This window comes from Emydura macquarii, unplaced genomic scaffold (genome assembly GCF_026122565.2).
Source record: "Emydura macquarii macquarii isolate MOO-44397 ecotype Brisbane River unplaced genomic scaffold, CSIRO-AGI_Emac_v2 contig_719, whole genome shotgun sequence".
Classification (NCBI taxonomy): Eukaryota; Metazoa; Chordata; order Testudines; family Chelidae; genus Emydura; species Emydura macquarii.
Genome location: NW_027130856.1, coordinates 309031 through 330559, shown reverse-complemented (window position 1 = coordinate 330559; position 21529 = coordinate 309031). Strand labels below are relative to the sequence as shown.

Below are 21529 nucleotides of genomic sequence, written 5' to 3'. Positions count from 1 at the left end.
TGGTAATGATAGAATTTAGGTGTACTGTCCAAGAAATGCAAATAATTATGAAAAAGTACAAGAAAAGTATACTCAACTCTGTTGATATTGGAATGTTAAATTTTGGGTTTTGAATCATGTTACCTCAAAAACATTATTTATGTCTTTCTCCCAAAGCACAGCAATCCAAAGAGAAAAATGTAGCAAAACTGCACAAAAGACTTATTAATGCTATTGTGAAATTCACCCAGGGGGTAGCAGAGAAAGGCCCTTCACACCACTGAAAGTGACACTGACAATATGACAATTTTTTAACTGGTGAATTAAAAAGAATTTCCTGATAAAGCAACCTTTAAATAGTAAATCCTGAGATTTAAAAAATTGATATAGGGTTTTCTGTTTCTCTCTTCATGTTTAGAGGAATCTTTTGGATAGGCCTGAGAGCAGAACACTAAACATGTTTAGACTCACCCATCCTCCCCCCTACCTATTATCTCTTGGCACACACTTGCTTGCTGTCTGTTCATAATTAATTTCAATTTTAGCTCTGCTGCTGCTGTTACGTAAACATCCCTTTATAAGAATCGGGGAAGGGTGAACACCACCAACAGAAAACTGAAACTGACTATACGTTAAAGTGCTTTCAAATTAGTAATGTAATCAAACTGGAAAAAAACCATGGAAAGATTTCTCCCCCAAATCTCTTAGGGGTTACTTGTAACAATGTAGTTCAACATTTTCAGATGGAAGTGTGATTTTCAAGTTGATGGCACCTCTTGAAGCCTAGGTTGACCAGATGTCCTAATTTTATACGGACAATCCCAATATTCAGGGGTTTGTTTTACATAGGAACCTATTACCCCCTACTTCTGTCCCAATCTTTCACACTTGCTCTCTGGTCACCCTATTGAAGCCCTACATTGAGGCTTCATGGGGAAACTGAAAGGCTGAGCAGCCATGCAGACTGTGTATTTCCTGCCTGCTATGAAAGGCTCCACATATGTCAACACAGAAGACTAGGATGGAATGGAAGGGAGGGGCCAGGAGATTGGCATTTATGCAGATCCAGTGGCCTCAGCACTCTCACAAGTGGCATGTAGAACATGTGAATTCTACTGCAGCCCATATCTATAGTAGCACCATTGGTGGAGAATGTGCTACTCACTTCTTCGTGCCACATGCTTAACTCAGGCTTTATGCAGGAGAAGTGCATTTCACCTGTTACAGAATCATTTTAACATTACCATATGTGTAAACCTACAATGAACCTTTGTAACAAAGAAAGTTTGTTGAGTTTGTAAAGGTTTCTGATGTTTATAAAAAAAAATATTGCCAGTTACTGTTTTATATTAGTTATGATGGTTGGTTTCCACATTTCAGTAATAAAAAATGTTAGAATATCAATTTCAGCAGTTCCAAACTTTTCTGAATATTGTACATAAAGTTACTCTTTTTGTTCTATATGACTTTTTTAAAACAAATATATAATGTCACTTTATAAATATTTGTTACCATGTTTTGGCTAAACCCATGATGTCAAAATTCCATATATGAGCACATATAGTACTTTCCACTTTCCTTATTTTCTTTGCTATGCTTCTTGCATTTGCATACAGAAGCCTTAGCAGTTTGAAGTTGATGATCTTATTACTTCCCTTCCATTTTCCTATTCTTTTCCTGTAAACATTGTAATTTTTTACACATCAGCTGCACTCTACTTGTTTATGCTCTGTTAACTGTAAGGAATTTGATCTTATTTTGTGTCATTTTAAAACCATGCAACTAAGAGCTAGACTTTCCTAATATTAAATGCATATATAAAATGTATTCCTATTCAGTGAAAGAAGATCTGGGCCTATGATATAAAGATGATATAAATTATTAATTATCAATAATAATTATTAATTCATTTTCCTGGTAGGATCCACAGTGTGATAGGTTCTGTAAGCACAAAAAAAAGGCATGGTACCTACCTAAAAATGTCTTTGACTTGGTAATAAAATGGTTTAAAGTTGTCTGATGTAGAAGTGATACTTTTTTGCAGCTCAACATCTCCCACAAATCTGGACATTTAGGCTGCTGTCCTCTCTCTGCAGCTCAGGGAGGTAGATCAGCATTTTGGTACCACACAGTCTGGCCACGCCCCTCCGTTTGCTACCAGATTCTTTTCCTCCATAGTAGAAGACAGTGGTAGTTTCTTTTGCTCCCACCCTTGCTTTTTCTATTTTAACTTTTCTACCCAGTTTTTTGGGCAGTAGGGAGCAACTTTCTGTCTCTTTGGTATTCATCCTCTTTCCTGGGTTGGTTAACCCTTCAGCAGTTTAACCCTCACTGAGCCTCAGGTGCAGTGACTCCCTGCCAGCTTCTCTGACCCTTACAGGCATGACAGAGCAGCCAAGAAAGCTTTAGGTTAAATCCAAGCAGTGCTGTATATGTGTGGCAGCCTTCCCAGGCTCAGCAGACTCAAGTTGCAGGGAACTCACCTATACCCCTTCCTAAGTGACATCCTGATCAGAACTCCCATGCAGTCAGCAGGGCACAGGGCCACGTCTTGGACACTGAATCTCCTCTAGCTACACATCTTCATCATCAGTGCCAAGAAAAGTTATCTGGTTCCATCCACTAGAATAATCCACCTGGGATATAAATAGACACCTTGGTAGTGAAGATCTACCCATCATTAGAAAGGTTTTAGAAAATCTGAAAATGTATTTTCTTGCTCCAGAGTCACAGGAAGTCTACCAAAGTCCTATGCTTCCAACTGCTTGGACTCCTGTTGTTGTGCATAACGATCACTCAATGGGACAATCATGAATCAGAAGACTTCAAGCTTTCTTATTAAAGGAGTGGGACCACGCCTTGGAACACTCTGAAGGATCATGCAAGAGTTCTGACACAGGTATTCAATTCCTTACAGTGGTGGTCAGCCCACAACGGTGTTTGCAAAGACATGTCCATCTGTCTTCCAGACCCTGTAGTCTTCACATCCGACACCAGCCTGGAGGCTGAGTAGCTCACTTGGAGACCCAAATAGCCCAGGATCTCTGGAGCAAGAAGGAAAAGGTTCACAGCATAAACCTAGAGCTGAAAGTGGTCAAGCTAGCTCTGCAAAGGCTCAACCCCACCCTATAGTGGAACTATGTCCAGGTTCAATCAGACAATACAACTACAGTCTCATATTTAAACAAGCAATGGGGAACAAAGAATCCAGCACTACATCCAGAAAAAATGGAAAGAATGAGATTGGCAGAACAGGTCCACCTTTCCCTCAGAGCAATCCACATCAAAAGGGACCTGAATCAAAAGGCAGACTGGCTCAGCATGTACAGGGTTAACAACTCTGAGCGGAGCCTGAGTCAGGAGATTTTCAATTTCATTGTTCAGATGTTTAGCCTCCCTTCAACCAACCGGTTTGTGAATCATACTAATGCAAAGAGGCCAAAATACTTCATAAGGGAGGCAGATCCCAGATCTGTGGGGACAGATCCCTTATTTCACAGATGATTGCAGGACCTACATTACGCATATTCACCCTTTCTGCTACTGGGGAAGGTAGTGCAAAAAATGAAACGAGAACAGGCAGTGGCAACCCTGATAACTCCTCATTGGCCAAGGAAATCTTATTTCTCAGACCTGATAGAGCTGAAACTGGAGCCCCCTCTCCAGCTTCCATGGAGACCGAATATCCTCTCGTAAGGTCCTCTTCTTCCTCCAGACCTCAAACAGCTTCAACTAACATCCTGGCTCTTGAGAGGGGAGCACTAGAAGGTTTCAATCTGTCCTCCATAGAGTGATCAGATGTCCTGATTTTATAGGGACAGTCCCAATATTCGGCGCTTTGTCTTAAATAGGTGCCTGTTACGCCCCACCCCCGTCTTGATTTTTTACACTCACTATCTGGTCATCCTAGTCCTCCAGAGTCATGAAGACATTGCTTTCATCTAGGAGAATATTGACTCTAAAAGTGTACTTCTCTATCTGTTCTAGATTCAACAACTGGTGCCAAGAGCACAATGCAAATCCGAGAAATCCAGGAATTCCAACCATTCTGAACTTTTTCCAGGGAGGCATAGACAGAGGCCTTCAGCTCTTAGTAGCATGTTTTTTAGCCAGATTCCTTTGAGCAGTCTGATTAGCCACACCAGCGGTCAGGCCACTCTTCCCAAAATGAGACCTACCACTAGTTTTGAAGGCTCTGACAAACCATCCCTTCAAGCCTCTGACTTTAGTATCAGCCTTTTATTTATCCATTAAGACTTTTTTCTTAATAGCTGTCACATCTGCCAGGCAAGTGTCACAGATGACAGCTTTATCTATACAGGAACCTTATTGCGTGTTCCACAGGATCAAGTGGTTCTCAGGACACCTGAATCCTTTCTTTTGAAGGTAAATTCCTCTTTCCACACTTTTCAAGAGATTGTGCTTCCTTTGTTCTGTTCAAAACCACAGCATCCCACTGAAAAGATTTGACACAGCTTAGATGTCAGAAGAGCACTGAAAATCTATCGCAGGTGTACAGAATCCACAAGAAGAATAGGTGTGATGGACTTGCATCATTCACCACCGGACTGGCACCTCCTGCTGGTGGTCTGGGGAATAGCTCAAGCCGATGCCCCCGTCCGTGGCCTGTGCTCTGTCACCCTTCCTTGAGGTCCACCGGTAGTCCTTCTCACTGCCGTCAGGACCCACAGCATCTTCTTCTGGACTCGGCCCTCTGGCCAAGCTACAATCCTGCTTCCCCCACCCCCTCCCTCTGAAGGAGTCGACAGTCCCAGCTCTGCCACTTACTTCAGTGGCCGTCGCAGTCCATCACCACTCCACTGACGGTGTGGGGGAGGCGGGGAGGGACCCAGGCCCGCCCACGCCCCGGCCTAGCGACCTTGCACCGCCTCTTCCCTCAGCTCCTTAACAGACTTCCCTGGGCCACTTCATCACATCCCCAGTACCTCTTCTGCCCTTGTATCATACAGAGCCCCAGCAGTCAGCTGCTTCTCTGTCCAGGGTGATGCCTGCCTGTAGCCTGCAGCACAGCCAGCCTTCCCTCCCTGAGCTCCTGGGAGCGACTGCCTCTGTTCTGCTTGCAACTCCCTTTTATACCATGCTCCTGGCTATCCTGGAGCCCCTTCCCATTGGCTCCTGCTCCAAGGGCCCTCTTAACCCCCTCCTAGCCAGTGCGGGGCAGATGCCCTGCCACAATAGGCTATCTGTGTGTCCCTCCAACCAAAACACCAGGGACTCAGAGCTTCCAAGTTCTCCATTGCTAGGCGGGTTAGACTATGTATTGTGAAAGCCTATGAATCATCAGAGGTTCCTGTCGCGGAAGAGATCAAGGTGCAATCCATGAGATTTTTAGTGATCATGAGCAAGTGCATCCACTTCTGATCTGCCTCCATGAGCTGCAGAGAGGAGAACAGCTCAGATGTCCAGAATTGTGGGAGAAGCTGTTAGCAGAAAGGAAATTATCAGTAAGATATTTTCCATTATTTCTATATTCCAGTTTGTCTAATTTATTACATATTTTTCTTTTTGTTTTTAATGCCTAACAGGAGAAATAACTGCAGTTTCCATCTACATCCTCTCTTCTCTAATCATCTCTTTTGCTCTTGGTAGGACCACTTCCCTCTGCCTTCATAGCAGCTATACATTGTGTCCCATCTGGATTCATAATTGGAGCTGTTCAGAAAACAGAATTTAGCACCCATGAAAAATTTCAAAATTTTGAAAAAAAAATCCCAAATCAGGATGAAAAGTTAAAAATTCAAAAAATTTTCTGGGATGTAATTTCTGAGAAGAATCACAAAATTACCAAGTCACAGAGCCAGGCTTCTGATTCCCTAGCAGCCTATCAGGCAAGCAGTTGGCGAACCCAGCAGCCCATTGAGGTCATTGTACAGTTACTCCAATTGTACTTTTTGTCTCATACTTCAAATACAGTGGTACTTTATAAGTTGCCCTAAAAGGCAAATCATGACCTTTCCTCTGCAGCCACGAAGGACTCTAACCTTAGTAGTTCTGCTGCTTTTGTGCAGGGGAAATCGAATTTGGGAGGTCACACCCAAGAGTGTGCACCCCTGAGGTCCATGGTACAGAGCACAGAAAGTGTCTTGGGAGATTGGAAAAGTGTGAGGGGGACAGATCTAGTCCCATCTATAGGGGGAGGGGAAACACAACAACCACAAAGGCTACTGGGCCCTAAGGTTGCACTAGTAGCCATAAAATGGCCTGAGAAAGGGAAGATTCTTTCCCTCACTCCAACTAGCCCTCACAGAATGCCCAATGAATAGCATACTTACTTGGCTAAGAATTGTAACTTAATGTTTAAACATGGGCAGCAACACACAGCCAAAGTATTTTGCTGTCTGATTGTTACTCCATGAAGAATCAGGAGGAAGGAATCTGCCCTCTTAGGCCAAAGAGCAGCAGTAAAGCCACTTCACTGCTATTATTGCAACTCTGAGGCTGCAGTAGTCTCTGCCACCTCAATGGGGTGAGGAGGACAGGAAAATCTGTGTAAAATCAATGCCACCACCTAGCCCTAACCCCCACCCCCTGGCAGAGCTGGACAACCCATTGGAAACTTGTCCCACCTTGTGAGGTGGAACTCATCAGTTCTGCACCATGAGAACCTTCACAGCTTCTGAGGTAGAATCAGGATTTGCCTTATTAATTCTGCAATGATGAGAACCTTGTCAGCTTCGGAAGGGGGCAAGATTTGCCTCTGAGTGCAGAAGAATTTGAGTGAATAGTAGTGATCAGGTGTGTAATATGAAAAATCATAGAATCATAGAATATTAGAGTTGGAAGGGACCTCAGGAGGTCATCTATTCCAACCCCCTGCTCAAAGCAGGACTAACCTCAGCTATATCATCCCAGCCAGGGCTTTGTCAACCCTCAGCTTAAAAACCTCTAAGGATGGAGATTCCACCACCTCCCAGGGTAACCTATTCCAGTGCTTCACCACCCTCCTAGTGAAAAACTTTTTCCTAATGTCCAACCTAGACCTCCTGCCCTGCAACTTGAGACCGTTGCTCCTTGTTCTGTCATCTGCCACCACCGAGAACAGCCTAGCCCCATCCTCCCTGGAACCCCCTTTCAGGTAGTTGAAGGCCGCTATCAAATCCCCCCTCATTCTTCTCTTTTGCAGACTAAACAAGCCCAGTTCCCTCAGTCTCTCCTCATAAGTCCTGTGCTCCAGCTCCCTAATCATTTTTGTTGCCCTCTGCTGGACTCTCTCCAACTTGTCCACATCCTTTTTGTAGTGGGGGGCCCAAAACTGGACACAATATTCTAAATGCAGCCTCACCAATGCCGAATAGAGGGGAATAATCACTTCCCGTGACCTGCTGGCAATGTCCCTCCTAATGCAGCCCAATATGCTATTAGACTTCTTGACAACCAGGGCACACTGCTGACTCATATCCAGCTTTTTATCCACTGTTACCCCCAGGTCCTTTTCTGCAGAGCTGCTGCCCAGCTCGTCGCTCCCCAGTCTATAGCTGTGCATGGGATTCTTCCTTCCTAAGTGGAGGACTCTGCACTTTTCTTTGTTGAACCTCATTAGATTTCTTTTGGCCCAATCCTCCAGTTTGTTTAGGTCACTCTGTATCCTATCCCTACCTTGCAGGGTATCTACCACTCCCCCCAGCTTAGTGTCGTCCGCAAACGTGCTGAGGGTGCAATATACCCCATCCTCTAGATCATTAATAAAGATGTTGAACAAAACCGGCCCCAGGACCAACCCCTGGGGAACTCCGCTTGTGACCGGTTGCCAGCTAGACATGGAGCCATTGATCACTACTCGTTGAGCCCTATGCTCTAGCCAGTTCTCTATCCTTTTTATAGTCCATTCATCCAAACCATACTTCTTTAACTTGCTGATAAGAATACTGTGAGAGACCGTATCAAAAGCTTTGCTAAAGTCAAGGTATATCACATCCACCGCCTTCCCTACATCCACAGAGCCAGTCACCTCATCATAGAAAGCAATCAGGTTGGTCAGGCATGACTTGCCCTCAGTGAATCCACGTTGACTGTTCCTGATCACCTTCCTCTCTTCCAAGTGCCTTAAAATGGATTCCTTAAGGACCTGCTCCATGATTTTTCCAGGTATTGAAGTGAGGCTGACTGGTCTGTAGTTCCCCGGATCCTCTTTCCTCCCTTTTTTGAAGATGGGCACTATATTTGCTTTTTTCCAGTCCTCAGGGACCTCCCCTGTTGCCACGAGCTTTCAAAGATAATAGCCAATGGCTCTGAAATCACCTCAGCCAACTCCCTCAGCACCCTCGGGTGCATTGCATCCGGCCCCATGGACTTATGTATGTCTAAGCCTTCTAAATAGTCTTGGACCCGTTCCTTCAGCACTGTGGGATGTTCGCCTCCTTCCCATTCTGTGCCACCCAGTACAGCAGTCTGGGAGCTGATCTTGTCTGTGAAGACAGAGGCAAAAAAGGCATTGAGTACCTCAGCTTTCTCCACATCCTCCGTCACTAGGTTGCCTCCCTCATTCTCTAAATGAATAGATATTTCCTTATATAAATACCATGTTCCCTGTTTTCTCTAAACAACTGAAATAGAGCATTATACCTGTTTTGTTAGTTACCTAAGAACATTCATAGATGGGAAATAATATGTATTGTATTTTTTAAAACTAAGGTCAGAATTTTGAAGTTTATTAATTGGGTTGTACCCTAATATGAGAAATTATGGAATTGGCAATAGAGAGTAAAAATGGACAATTTCCATTAAAGGAAAGGTAGTCTAAAGATGACTTGATAATTAAAGTTTATTTGCACAACCATACCATCACATTTTTGGGCAAAAGCAATCGGAGTTGACAAATTAGCTTTGACATCTTAAACTTTGTAAGATGTTCTAATGTAAAATACTACTGATTTTTAGTGGAGAAGCTTTTATCTTTAAAATGAAGTATTTTTAAAGATAAACACAATGTGTTTTTGCAGTACAGTATTTAGTTTTCAAAGAAGAAGAGCAATGATCTTTTCAGAAGAAATGGGAGAGGAATCTGGTTTCAAAATAATTTTTTCTATTAATGTCTGGACAAGTACTTTATATCTCAATTTAGAATGATGAGCTTTGTTTTCTCAATGGAGATCGCTACCCCAAAATTAGGCATAATATGGTAATGGACAAACCTCAAAAGGACCAGAGAACTTGCCATGAGATCCCCAAAAATTGATGTTTTTCCAAATCTATATTTTCTGAAAATTAAGCTAGAAATATTGCAAGATATCTGTAGTTGGTGTTCCCAGTTAAGCAGAATATGTTTCAAGGTGAGGCTTTCTGACAGTATTTTTGCTTCTATCAGGAGGTAGAAGTGTAGAAATATGTGAAAATAAAAATTAATGAAAGAAAAGTTCACTAAATTTTGCTGGTATGGTGTTTGAGAGGGTCAGTAAGACACACAAATCACATGTGTGATTAGAAGTCAACAGGCTGCAACTTCTATTAGCATAATAAACTGGGCTCTTGTCCTCTGAAAAGGTGCTAGAATTATATATTTTGTGTGTGTGTGTGTGTGTGTGTGTGTGTGAGAGAGAGAGAGAGAGAGAGAGAGAGAGAGAGAGAGAGCTATTCTGAGGACACAAGCTTCGCTGCCCTATAATAGGGTTAAAAATAGATGAGAACGTGAGATCATAAAAAATCCTTTTGACCTTCTGCTCTACCTCTTACAATTTTTAAAAAAATAGTTTGTCTATCCTGTTTTTATAGGTTTTTTCATGTTTTTATTTTAAGATTTAAATATTACATTTCCGGTATCAGTGTGGTAATAATTTGAAGGTACTTCATGTTAACCTGGTAATAATTGTTTGTCCCAGGACATTCTACTTTTTGATTTCTGCTATAAATACCTCAGCATTTGGCCCCTTGGTTTATTCAGCCCAGTATACAATTATTACCTTATAAACAGGAAGCATCCACAATTTATCAAAACATACCTGTAGAACTTCACAGGGAAAAATATGTTTATTTTATTTATTGTCAGTGAGGATGAATAATATTAATATTTTAATCTATGAAGTATGTTGCTTGGAGTTATTCTGACAAGGCAGTATTCTTTCTGCCTTACTCACAATGAATAATTCTTACTTCATAAAGACTGTTCAAGAAGTGAAGTACCACTAAATGAGTAAAGGTGACTGAATGAATACCAAAATTAATATGGTAAATTCACTCTGTATCCAAATGCTGACATTGTTTGGTAGTATAATTGTACAGTCAGATGCTTTTTAAGCTTTTCAGAACAACACTAAAAGTTTATATTTGTTTGAATAACTCCATATGTAATTTATCAAAAAGAAAATAACAAGTATAACATGGTGATTTTAAATGTTTTAATACATTCGAAATTTTATAGTATATAAATGCTTATTATATCTTTTATGTATAAAGTTAGTAGTTTAGCCTTAGGCTTGAAAAGTGACACTCTCCTCTCTATGTTTAATGTCAGAATCTTATTATTCCCCAATAGCAAAGTAACTGCTGAGCCAAGATTTAGAAATAATGTCATTTACATTTCTGTAGTAAGATTTTAGGATTACTAGTGTATATTAAAGCCTAACACACTAGCATTTGGCATTGACAAACCTTTTGGGTTTGTCTCATGAAAAGGTCATGTGTTGATTTGTTTAAAAGGTGCACCTTCATTATATAGCAGAAAGGTTGTATGTTTTATTCCTAATTCAGAAAGAAAATTGAGTACAAAGGCGATCTCTGAAGCCATATATGATTTTTTTGTTTTGTTATGAAAGCAATTTGTAGATATGACTGCCCTAGGCTACTTGAAAATTAAATGAGAGTCTGAGAAGAACACAAACAACTGAAGACTTTGTTTGGTAAAAGAAATACTAATAGTATGAAGATCTATCTCATCATTAACATAAATATACTCATATGAAAACATCTAAAATAAATGTGGGATTTGTATACAGTAGATATCTATATGTTTCAATAAACACAAATTCAAGTTGAAACTTAATGTAGTAAGCAAGGTATATAGTTTTGTTAAATGATACTAACAGATTAAATTTGTTGTTTAAATATCCTAGCAAGAAAATCTTTTCAAAGATCTTGCAAAGAGCACGGTATGACATACCAGATCTACAAACTCTTAATTCTACTTCTCTTTTGTCTCATTATTCTCCTGATTTCCTGCTTCTCTGCTTTTATTTTTTTCTTTCACAGAGCAGCAGACTACACCCACAATCACATATGGGAAACTTTCCTGACATGTGGTTTCTACAGTTTCCCTCTGCTTTTCATTACTGATAGAAGGTTCTATCCTTGTGTTTAGCTGGTTTCACAATGGATTCCCAAGACTAAGCTCTCTTCCTTACTACTTGATTGTTTATATAGTAGCATACCACCAGTCTAATTTCACCTTATTCCTTTACAAAGGCATAATGTAGTAGATATTGGACCTGTGGGGTTATAGTTACCAAGTATGAGCCTGGAAAAACTGAATTTTAACTTTTTAGAGATTTCTACACATCATTACATCAGTGGGTGGGTCTGGGTCTGGGGCAGGTTACCCCATCTTCATAAAAGATCCTTGCCCTTCGGTAGCATGTAGGGAAATCTGATAGAATTTGATCCATCCATAGAGACAGGAGCATTTGCAAGGAGGCCCAGTCCTTCACTTCAAGGGGATAGAACTGTAGCAGGCAGAGGAGGAAGCAGTGTTGGATAATGCAGACATGTTCAACATTAACTTTTGCAGAAATATCCTTGCAGGCTGTGTTGAGACAATGGCCGTCCACCATTCTTCTGCTTCTCTACTTAGCTATGTCCTCTTCCAACTCTTGGAGCCCTCACCCTCCACTATACTTGTTAAGAAGAAACATTTCACAAAACTGCTACTCCTCCCTTCCATGCCCTACCCTAGATCTTTCCATGAGTACTAGTGGAGAGCATAATAATCTTAGAGAATGAATTTCCAGATTGAAATATTCCAGTGTGACCAGTCAAGTGATGTCTTTGGGCAGTAATTTTAAAGTTTCCAGGGAAAGGAAGGATTTTCTAACAAGAAATCTCGCTGTTTCTTCAAGTAATGGTCCCTAAGTGTGTTCCACATGGGTGAATGCATGTGCACCATGTGCCTGAGCCTGGAGGTTTTTAGTAAGCAGTCCACAGTTCTTGTGTTCGAAACCAAGGGTATAAAGGGCAGTGCAGACTGACACCTCTCCAGTTCTTTTTTAACTGATGCATAGCCTGAGTTGGAATTTTTTTGTGTCCGTTTCGATCTTCCTCTATTTTAATATCTGTAAATATAATTTGTAAATAGGTTTAGCAGTTTTTAGTAGTTTAGACTTAGTGTTCTAGTGCAGTTTTATAATTAGTATAATTAGCTTAGTTCTCCCCACCCCATGGAGCTTCCCCTGTGGAGAGACTGCCAAGAGTCCTGACAGTTCAAGAATTTTGTTTCCTGCCCCCATGACTTCTCCGTCAATGACAAATACCAGCACAGCCTTTATTGCCTTGGGGAGGCTCACATTGCCACCAAGTGCAGTATCTCCTGCTCATTCTCTCCCTGAACTTGTGAGGGGTGAGAGCTCTGTCTGCAGAAGCACCACATGGAGCAGGCTATGAGGCCCCATTTGGATCCAGGCCAGAGAGACCCTCTTGTACAGTGGCCTCAGAGTGTGAGAAGCGCCCCTCCGAGCACGAACTCTGGAGCAGAGGGTAAAACTCTTAAGCCTCAGTGCATGTCTACACTACGAACTTTTGCTGATGCAATTTATATTGACATAAAGCTCCAGCAATTAGTATGTCGCTTGTGCACGTGCATACTTGGCTCCTTGCATCAGTACTGTAGGTGCTCACTAGGAGTTCTTGTTTCCTTACACAGTGTGGTGCACCATGGGTAGGTTTCCCACTATGCAACTTGCCATTATCTAGGGCACTGTCTTTTGGGAAGTTTTGGCAATGCACAGTGGGGCAGAAACGAGTCACGGAGGGGTAACTGGGACTGCAGGGTCAAGTTCCCATCACACAGCGTTCTCCACCCCATAGTGCCAACTCTGTCCCATTATTTTTGCACCTATTTTGAAAATCCTATGAACCCAAACAAAGGTAGGACTCATTGTTAGCCTCCTCACAGGTGATGCATTGGCCTGGGCCTCACCCCTACTTGAACAAGTGAGCCAGACACTGTCAAACTGGGATGCCTTCCTCCAGGCATTTTCTGCCATATTTGACAATTCCCAACATGCTTACTTGGCAGAGAGAGCCCTGCACAAACTCTAGCAGGAGCAGGGATCAGCATCCACTTACACCACCCGCTTTCGGTGACTAGTCTCTGACAATGAATGGAACAAAGCAGCCTAGCTCTACCAGTTCCGGTGGGGATTATGCAGAGAAATTAAGGATGAGCTAGCTCGTGTGGAGGCCCCGACCAACCTAGATGCCTTGTAATACACATCTACAATAGGCTTCAGCGAACAAAGTGAGGAAAGGAAGGAGTCTGTGTTACCATTTGGCCAGTGCCGCTTGGTACCTGTCTCCAACCTGGACCATGAGCACATGCTGCTGGATAGCACTTCCGCCGTGTGACTCATGAGGAAAAAGAGCATTGTTGCTACCACAGGCTGTGTTTCTATAGTAAAGGATCCAACCATACTCTTGCCAGCTGCCCATTCTGAGCTCTAGCAGGACACAGCTCAGGAAACAACCATACCTAGGCCTGCAAGAGGGGGTGGGCCTGGGTGAGCCCCAAGATAATGCCCCACTACTCCTCACCACGGCATGCCCCAGACATGATGAGTACTCCTTGCATCTTAAGGTCCAGGTCTGCCTCCATGTGTTAGGGGATCCGTACCAAATTCTGCCACAGTGGACGCTAGTGAATTCCAGGGTTGTGGACAACTTAATTGATGCTGATACAGCCCGAACCATGGATATTCCAATTCAACCAAAGACTGTCCCTGACCTAGTGGAAACTATAGATGGCTTGCTCCTGTCATCGGGGCCAGTGACACAGGAAATGGTGCCTCTGGAATTTGCCATTTTGTTTTTAAGCTGCGGCTTGACAAAGCCCTGGCTGGGATGATTTAGCTGAGGTTAGTCCTGTTTTGAGCATGGGGTTGGACTAGATGACTTCCTGAAGTCCCATCCAACTCTAATATTCTATGATTCTATGACCATCGGATAGAATGAATGATCTGAAATTCCTCTTAAAGCTATTTTCAGCTCCCCAGTACTGGGGTTTTCTATTGGGCCGATTATCTGTGCCAAAGTTCGTAGGCCTCAAGTCTTATGCTAACTTGCTGAAGCTAACGTCTTGCAGGATACAGTTCTGTAGGTTCTTTGCATTATTGCTGAATATAATGAAGAAAGAATATAATGCAAAGCAGTGAATATAGTAAAGGCAAGCCAGCCCTATGGGCTACACTTCTCAGGGACTATTCTTAGGAGGAGATGCTTCATCAAGAGGTAAATTCTCTCCTTCAGAAAGGGGCAATAGAACAGGTGCCACCTCAGCGTCAAAGGCTGGTGGATGAAGACTGATTCTTGATTTACCCCAAATAAATGTACTCATCCAAAAGCTTAAATTTTGCATGGTCATACTGACATTAATAATTCCCTCTCTGCAGAAAGGCACGTGGTTCACAGCTCTTGACATAAAAGACACTTCTTTCCCAAAGACATCCACCTGTCCCACAGAAGGTTCCTCAGGTTCCTTGTTGGGCAAGACTGCTTCCAATTCAGAGTCTTACCATTCAGACTAGCTACAGCACCCAGGGTCTTTACAAAAGTCCTTTCAGTAGTGGCTCTTGGAAGAGAAAATATAGCTTTACTGTCTTTCCACATCTTGACTAATGGCTTCTGATGGGCAGATCCAGCTGGGAAGTCCAGTTGGTGACCCTGTTCCTACTCCATCTATTATCTTCCCTGGAAATCTGTGTCAACCATAAAAAGTCTACTTTGTCTCCCACAAAATCCACGGATTTCATAGGAGTGACCCTGGACTCAATACAGCAAGAGCCTATCTCCCACTGGAGAGATTTCACTCCAAATGCAATTTTTTAAAAATAGGTCACTCTCAGACTACAGTCAGAACTGGTCTTTCCGTCCGCACCACCTGGCCTTATGCACCCACATAACACCATTCACCAGGCTTTATCCCAACTGCCTACAGACCTGCCTTCATTCTGTCTATTCACTAGACAACATCAATGCATTCAGATCAATTCATCAGAATTGTTACTCTGGCAATGCTATGACCTCTTTTGCCTGTAGGGTTGCCAGATGTCTGATTTTCAACCGGAAAGTCTGGTTGAAAAAGGACCTGTGCAGTGACCGATCAGTACTGCTGACCAGACGCCAAAATTCCAGTTACTGGAGTAACTACAATCAGCCACTGCCACTGGGAGGGCGGGTGGAGCAGCTGCTGCTGGAGGAGCTCAGCAGATGGAGAGAAGCTGAATCTGAGGAACTAGTTCCCAGTTCTGGTGGAGAGGTAGGTACAGGCACTACACGGGGGAGGGATCCTGAGAGTGCATGGTGTTTTAGGTGTGGGGCTGGCGGCCAGCGTGCTACCCGTAACAGCCTGTCCCATTTTCTCAGTCTCCCAGGGCCCTGGCTTTCTCCAGCCCCTTGCTCTGAGGACCAACCCCTCCTCCATCCTGCCATGCCCTGATTGAGCAGGTAGGTAGACTCCACATCAGCTCCTCCCAGCCTGGCTCTCAGGTGGCAGGTGAGTCCCAGGGGTGGAGCTGGAACTGTAGTTCCAATTTTGAAAATTGGAAAGTTGGCAATGCTACTTGCTTGGTGGACCAATCCAGAGAAAGTTTGAGTAAGAGTTCCATTCCTCACACCTAAACCCAAGATCACTATCATTACAGATGCTTCCCTCTTAGGTTAGGAGCCCATATGGACAATTATACTGCACAAGACACTTGGACTTCTCAGGACTCCAGGATGCACATCAACTTAATGGAACTAAGGGAAGTCTGTCAGGCCTGCAGTACATTCCTTCCACTCATCCGATACAGACATATGAAGGTTATATCAGACAAAATGTCAACTGACTTCTATGTAAACAAATGGGGGAACAAGATCTCTCCTCCTGCGTGTGGAGACTATCAACCTCTGGAACTGGTGTATCAGAAACCACATAACCTTCTCAGCACTATACCTAGCAGGTGTGCAGAACTCTTGATAAACCATCTGAGCAGATACTTTTTCACAGACCACAAATGACAGACTCACGATTCCATTCTGAATGAGATCTTCATGCAGTGAGAAATACTGTCTTTGAATCTCTTGCTTCACAAGGGAACAAGAAACTACTCCAATACTGCTTCACAGCAGTTCTGGGCCGCAACTCAAAAAGTGATGCCCTACTGCTTACCCAGGATGGGCCACCTTAGACATGCCTTCCTTCCCATCCCACTAATACCACAAGTCCTGTGAAAGATCTGTCATGACAGGACTTGGATCATTTTCATCATGCACAACTGGCCAAGACAGATCTGGTTCACAGACCTCCTGAGGCTTTCAACCCATCATCCCATAAACATCCGACTATTTCCAGATCTGCTCACACAACACAACAGTTCAGTCTCCCCAACCCAGGACCACTACATCTCAAGGCATGGTATTTAGACAGGCATCAGACATACAGTGTGTGTGTTCAGTGGTGGTTCAACCCATTCTCAACCAAAGCAGGAAGGATTCTACCAAGAAAAGCTACTTGGCCAAATGGAAGCATTTCTTCTCTTAATCATGACAACACCAGTTATCTCTAGAGTCCTCTGGGATTCCTGTTATTCTAGTAAACCTACTTGCCCTTAAGACATTGGACCTCTTTATCAGTTCCCTATGGGATCATCTAACAGCAATCAGTGGCCTTCATCCTCCAGTTGAGGACCATATAAATTGTACTCATCCTGCGATGACTAGATTCCTGAAATGACTTTTGATAACTTTCCCACTAATAGTGAAACCAACACCACAATGGGATCTCAGTCTTGTCCTGTCAGTTTTCACCAAATTCCCTTTGAACTATTAGTTGCCTCTTCTGTGTCTCATCTCTTGAAGATAGTTGCCTTTCCAGTCACCATCACATCAGCCAGGAGGGTGAGCAAGGTGGGAGAACTCATGGCAGATGCGCCATGTGCCATGCTTCATAAAGAGAAGGTCTCTCTTTGCCTTCATCCAAAATTCATCCCTAAAATAATTTTGACATTTCACATTAATCAAACCATTCATTTACTGGTATTGTTTCCAAAACCTGATGAGACAAGATTGCTTCACTCTGTAGATGTCTGACAGGCACCTATGTTTTGTCTACAGAGAACAAAAACAATTAGAAAAACACCTAAACTTTTTATCACTTTTGATCAAGGGGTCAAGGTCTATCTGCACAGAGACTTTCTAAATAGATCTCTGGCTGCATCATCCTTTGTTGCCAGCTAGCTCACATCCCTTCCCATAAAGGAGTGAGACCCCATTCCACCAAAGTGCAAGCAACCTCTGCAGCATCTCTGCGAGACACACCCTTCCTAGATACATGTAGGGCGGCTACCTGGAGCTCCATACACACCTTCACAAGACATTACACATTGGTCCAGACTTCTGCAGATACAACTGTGAGAATGGCAGTACTAAAGACATCCATACCTAGGATGACCATATTTTCCTAAAGGGAAAACAGGATGTCGTGTATGGCCAGCCCAACCCCCCACTGCCACCCACCTGTCACTCCCCTGCATGGGGCCGGGCTGGGTCAAGTTGCCCATCCCTGCCGCCCGCCTACTTGGGGCCAGGTGGCCGGTCCAAGCCACCCGCCCCGCCGCCCGCCTGCACGGGACCAGGTTGGCTCAAGCCACTCGTCCCTGCCACCCATCCACCAGAGGCTGGGCCGGGCCAGCCTGAGCCGCTTTTCCAAGCCCTCCCTCCTGAGCAGGGCTGGCATTGCCATTTGCCCCCCTGCACATTTCTCCATGCCTTGCCAGACGTTGTACCCCGTTTTTTTGGCAAAACTGGCGCTTGTCCCATTTGCTCTTGCCAACTGATCATCAGTTTTACCAAAAAAGTAGGGACGGCTGGGACAGGGCTTAAAGAAGGAACTGTCCTGGCCAAAATGGGATGTGTGGTCATCCTATCCCTAGCATCTGCATCCTCACACTCACCTTCTGTTTGACTACTGCCTACTAAGCTCCCATGTGTGGAATACACATAGGGACCATCACCTAAAGAAGAAATGGAGGTTACTTAACCTGCAACTGGAGACTCTCCAAGATATATAGTCCCTATCTGTATTCTCATCCTCCATCACTTCTGCTGAGGACTATGACCAGATTCAGAGAACTGAAAAGGAACTGGGGAGGTATTGGTCCACACTGCTCCTTTATACCATTGGTTCAAAGCACAAGTAGAACAACTGCACATGTGTGGACTAAGGGATACTGCTTACTAAAAGCTCTGGGCTCAAGTGGTTGGTGCACATGCCTACCCACTTGTGGAATACAGATAAGGATCACACATCTCGAAGAACCTCCAGTTGCAGGAAAATAACCTCCATTTCACATTCTAGGGTCTCACTTATTTCTTAGCATCTTCACCAATATATTCTATATCAGCCTATTTCTGTTTTTTTCATAATCTCAATTTCTCTCTCTTCTGCTGTTTTTCTCACAAAATCAAGTCACATTTCTTTTCACAATTTTAGAATAATCAGTAAGCATATACTCTCTTATCCAGGCATTGTTTCTGACCATAGATTGCTAGAAAAACTAAAAAAAAAAAGATTGTTTGACGTGATCACATACTTTATGTAAACACTGTACCAAAGAAAATATGGATTTTCTTTCCAACATTTCAGCTCAATGACGTGCAGAGTTCAACATGGTCTCTGGAGTAAAACATTGGTCAAGGATTTTATAGTTCAACTATAAAAAACTGTTATATGTTAATTTTACAACTAATATAACTATAGTTGCACATTATATGTGTTTTTAAGGGTCCATAAAGTACTATATGCTGTATGTCACCTTATCACATAAATGCTAGTTCCTTTTTGCCTGAGGCAAATTCCTAAAAAGGAATTCTATATGCATTAATTTAATCTCACGGCACCAAAACTACTAGTTTTCTGTTTTACATATTAATATGTAAATATTTGTTTGGTAAATTGAATTGGTTAATAAATAAATAGTATTTTTTCAGTTGTAGTTCTGCAGAGTCACATTGGTGTATAGTTTAGTTTGATTTTGATTTTGCATTTTCATTCCCAGTCCTAGTTAGGACATCTCAGAAAATGTCCAGCTGCTTCATCAGGTACTCCAAGTGCACTAGGATCATGTCTCTCATTCACTATCATGGCTGATATAATCTCTGTTGGAGAAGAACTTAATGCTTATTTGCACTGTGTTAGTGAGTGGATAATAATGCCCCTTGTATTGAGCTGATGTGAAAGATGAAAGTATTTTAAACTGCCAGTAAAATAGTCCAGCCACGAGACCCTTGGGATTCTGAATTAGTTGTAACTCTCAGTGAAAGCCACCCAATGACAGTTACAGTGTTTCAAATATCTAGGTCATGTCAATTTTAATATTTTTAAAATATTTTTATCAAATGCGGGTAGGTCATTTAAAAATAACATTTCTTTTGGTTTTCACATAGGATGCTGGAGAAATGGTTCGCTCCTTTGTTGGTGGCTTGGAACTGATTGTAAATTTGCTAAAATCAGAGAATAAAGAAGTTTTAGCAAGTGTATGTGCTGCTATTACCAACATAGCCAAAGATGAAGAGAATTTAGCTGTTATAACAGATCATGGAGTCGTCCCTCTGTTGTCCAAACTAGCAAACACAGTAAGTGACATCTTTCTGTAATATCCAACCATCTATACGCATTTAACTAGTCACTTGATTTCAGTCCTTGTATCAAGCCCAAGTGAAAGGGCATGTCATAAGAGGTGATTTCTACAGCAGTTGTGGAAAAGGAATATAGAATCCTTTCCCACTTCAGAATGTAGACTGGCTGTGAAGTCACTCTGTGACTAGTACTATAGCTGCCTTGGAGCATGAACCCCATTTTAGTATTCCTTGCAAATAATACAAAAGAGATAAGGGTGCCTCTCTATGTAGCAGCTGTCCTCTTGGAGGAACAGGGAGGAAGGGAATGAGCAGTATGTCTGAATGTCAGTGATGGAACCACATTCTGAGCTGAGACTGTTCATACAGATTTTAACACTAATTTTGCCTAATTTCTAACCAGCCTATATGCATACCTGAATCTTTGAAAAATATACAGCATCCGTTAAGCACAGAACAGTATAAGGCTGCCTGCTCCACTGCACTCATGCAAGAATCTTCATTAATTGGGATCTTTCTTTCTTTCTTTCGTTCTTTCTGTGATTCCATTAAAATGAAATGGTGGCTGCCCTTAAACTACTTCGAAATATGGTTCTCCTACTTATTTAAGAAAGAGAGGGAAGAGCATCTTCACAGACAGGTCTGTTAACCTAATGAGGAAAGCTTTAAACTATGTTCACTGAGGGATGGAGACCTAAGCCCTGAAGTAAATGGGGAAGTTGGATACCAGGAGCAAGCACAAGGAGGAGTGTGCAACAGGGGAGGCCTCCTGATTCATACTGAGAAAATAGGACAATCTGTGAGTTATCTTAGGTGACTGTACACAAACACAAGAAACCTGGGATACAAGCAGGAAGAATTGGATGTCCTGGCATAGTTAAGGAACTATGATGTGATTGGAATAACAGAGACTTGGTGGGGTAATTCACATGACTGGAATTCTGTCCTGGATGGTTATAAAATGTTTAGGAAGGACAGGCAGAGGAGAAAAGGTGGAGAAGCTGTACTGCATGTAAGAGAGCAATATGATTGCTCAGAACTCCAGTAAGAAACTGGAGAAAAGCCTGTTGAGAGTCTCTGGTTTAAATTTAGAGGTGAGTGAAAGAAGGGTGATGTTACGGTGGGTGTCTGCTATAGACCACCTGACCAGGAGAATGAGGTAGACAAGACTTTCTTCAGAAAACTAATGGAACTTTCCAGATCACAGGCCCTGATGCTCATGGGGGACTTCAACTACGATGGCATCTGCTGGGAGAGCAATACAGCAGTGCACAGAAAATCCAGAAATTTTTTGGAGCGTGTTGGGGACAACTTCCTGGTGGCAAGTGCTGGAGGAACCAAGTAGGGGCTGTGCTCCTCTTGACTTGCTGCTCACAAACAGGGAAGTATTGGTAGGGGAAGTAGAAGTGGGTGGCAACCTGGGCAGCAGTGTCCATGGGATGGTTGAGTTCAGGATCCTGACAAAAGGAAGAAAGGAGAGCAGCAGAATATGGACCCTGGACTTCAGAAAAGCAGACTTTGACTCCCTCAGGGAGCTGATGGGCAGGATCCCCTCGGAGGCTAATATGAGAGGGAAAGGAGACGAGGAGAGCTGGCTGTATTTTAAAGAAACCTTATTGAGGTGCAGTAAAAAAACATCCCGATGTGCAGAAAGAATAGCAAATGTGGCAGGCAACCAGCTGGGCTTAAAAGAGAAATCTTCAGTGAGCATAAA

At 42.8% G+C, this 21529-nt stretch overlaps 1 protein-coding gene across 1 annotated transcript in view; it reads left to right on the top strand.

The window, feature by feature from the left end:
- Window positions 1-21529, top strand: part of ODAD2 (outer dynein arm docking complex subunit 2) — a 147075-nt gene that overhangs the window by 90884 nt on the left and 34662 nt on the right. Inside the window, exon 17 of the mRNA XM_067542791.1 lies at window positions 19624-19812. Coding sequence (XP_067398892.1) covers window positions 19624-19812 — 189 coding nt within the window. The remainder of the gene's footprint in view (window positions 1-19623; window positions 19813-21529) is intronic.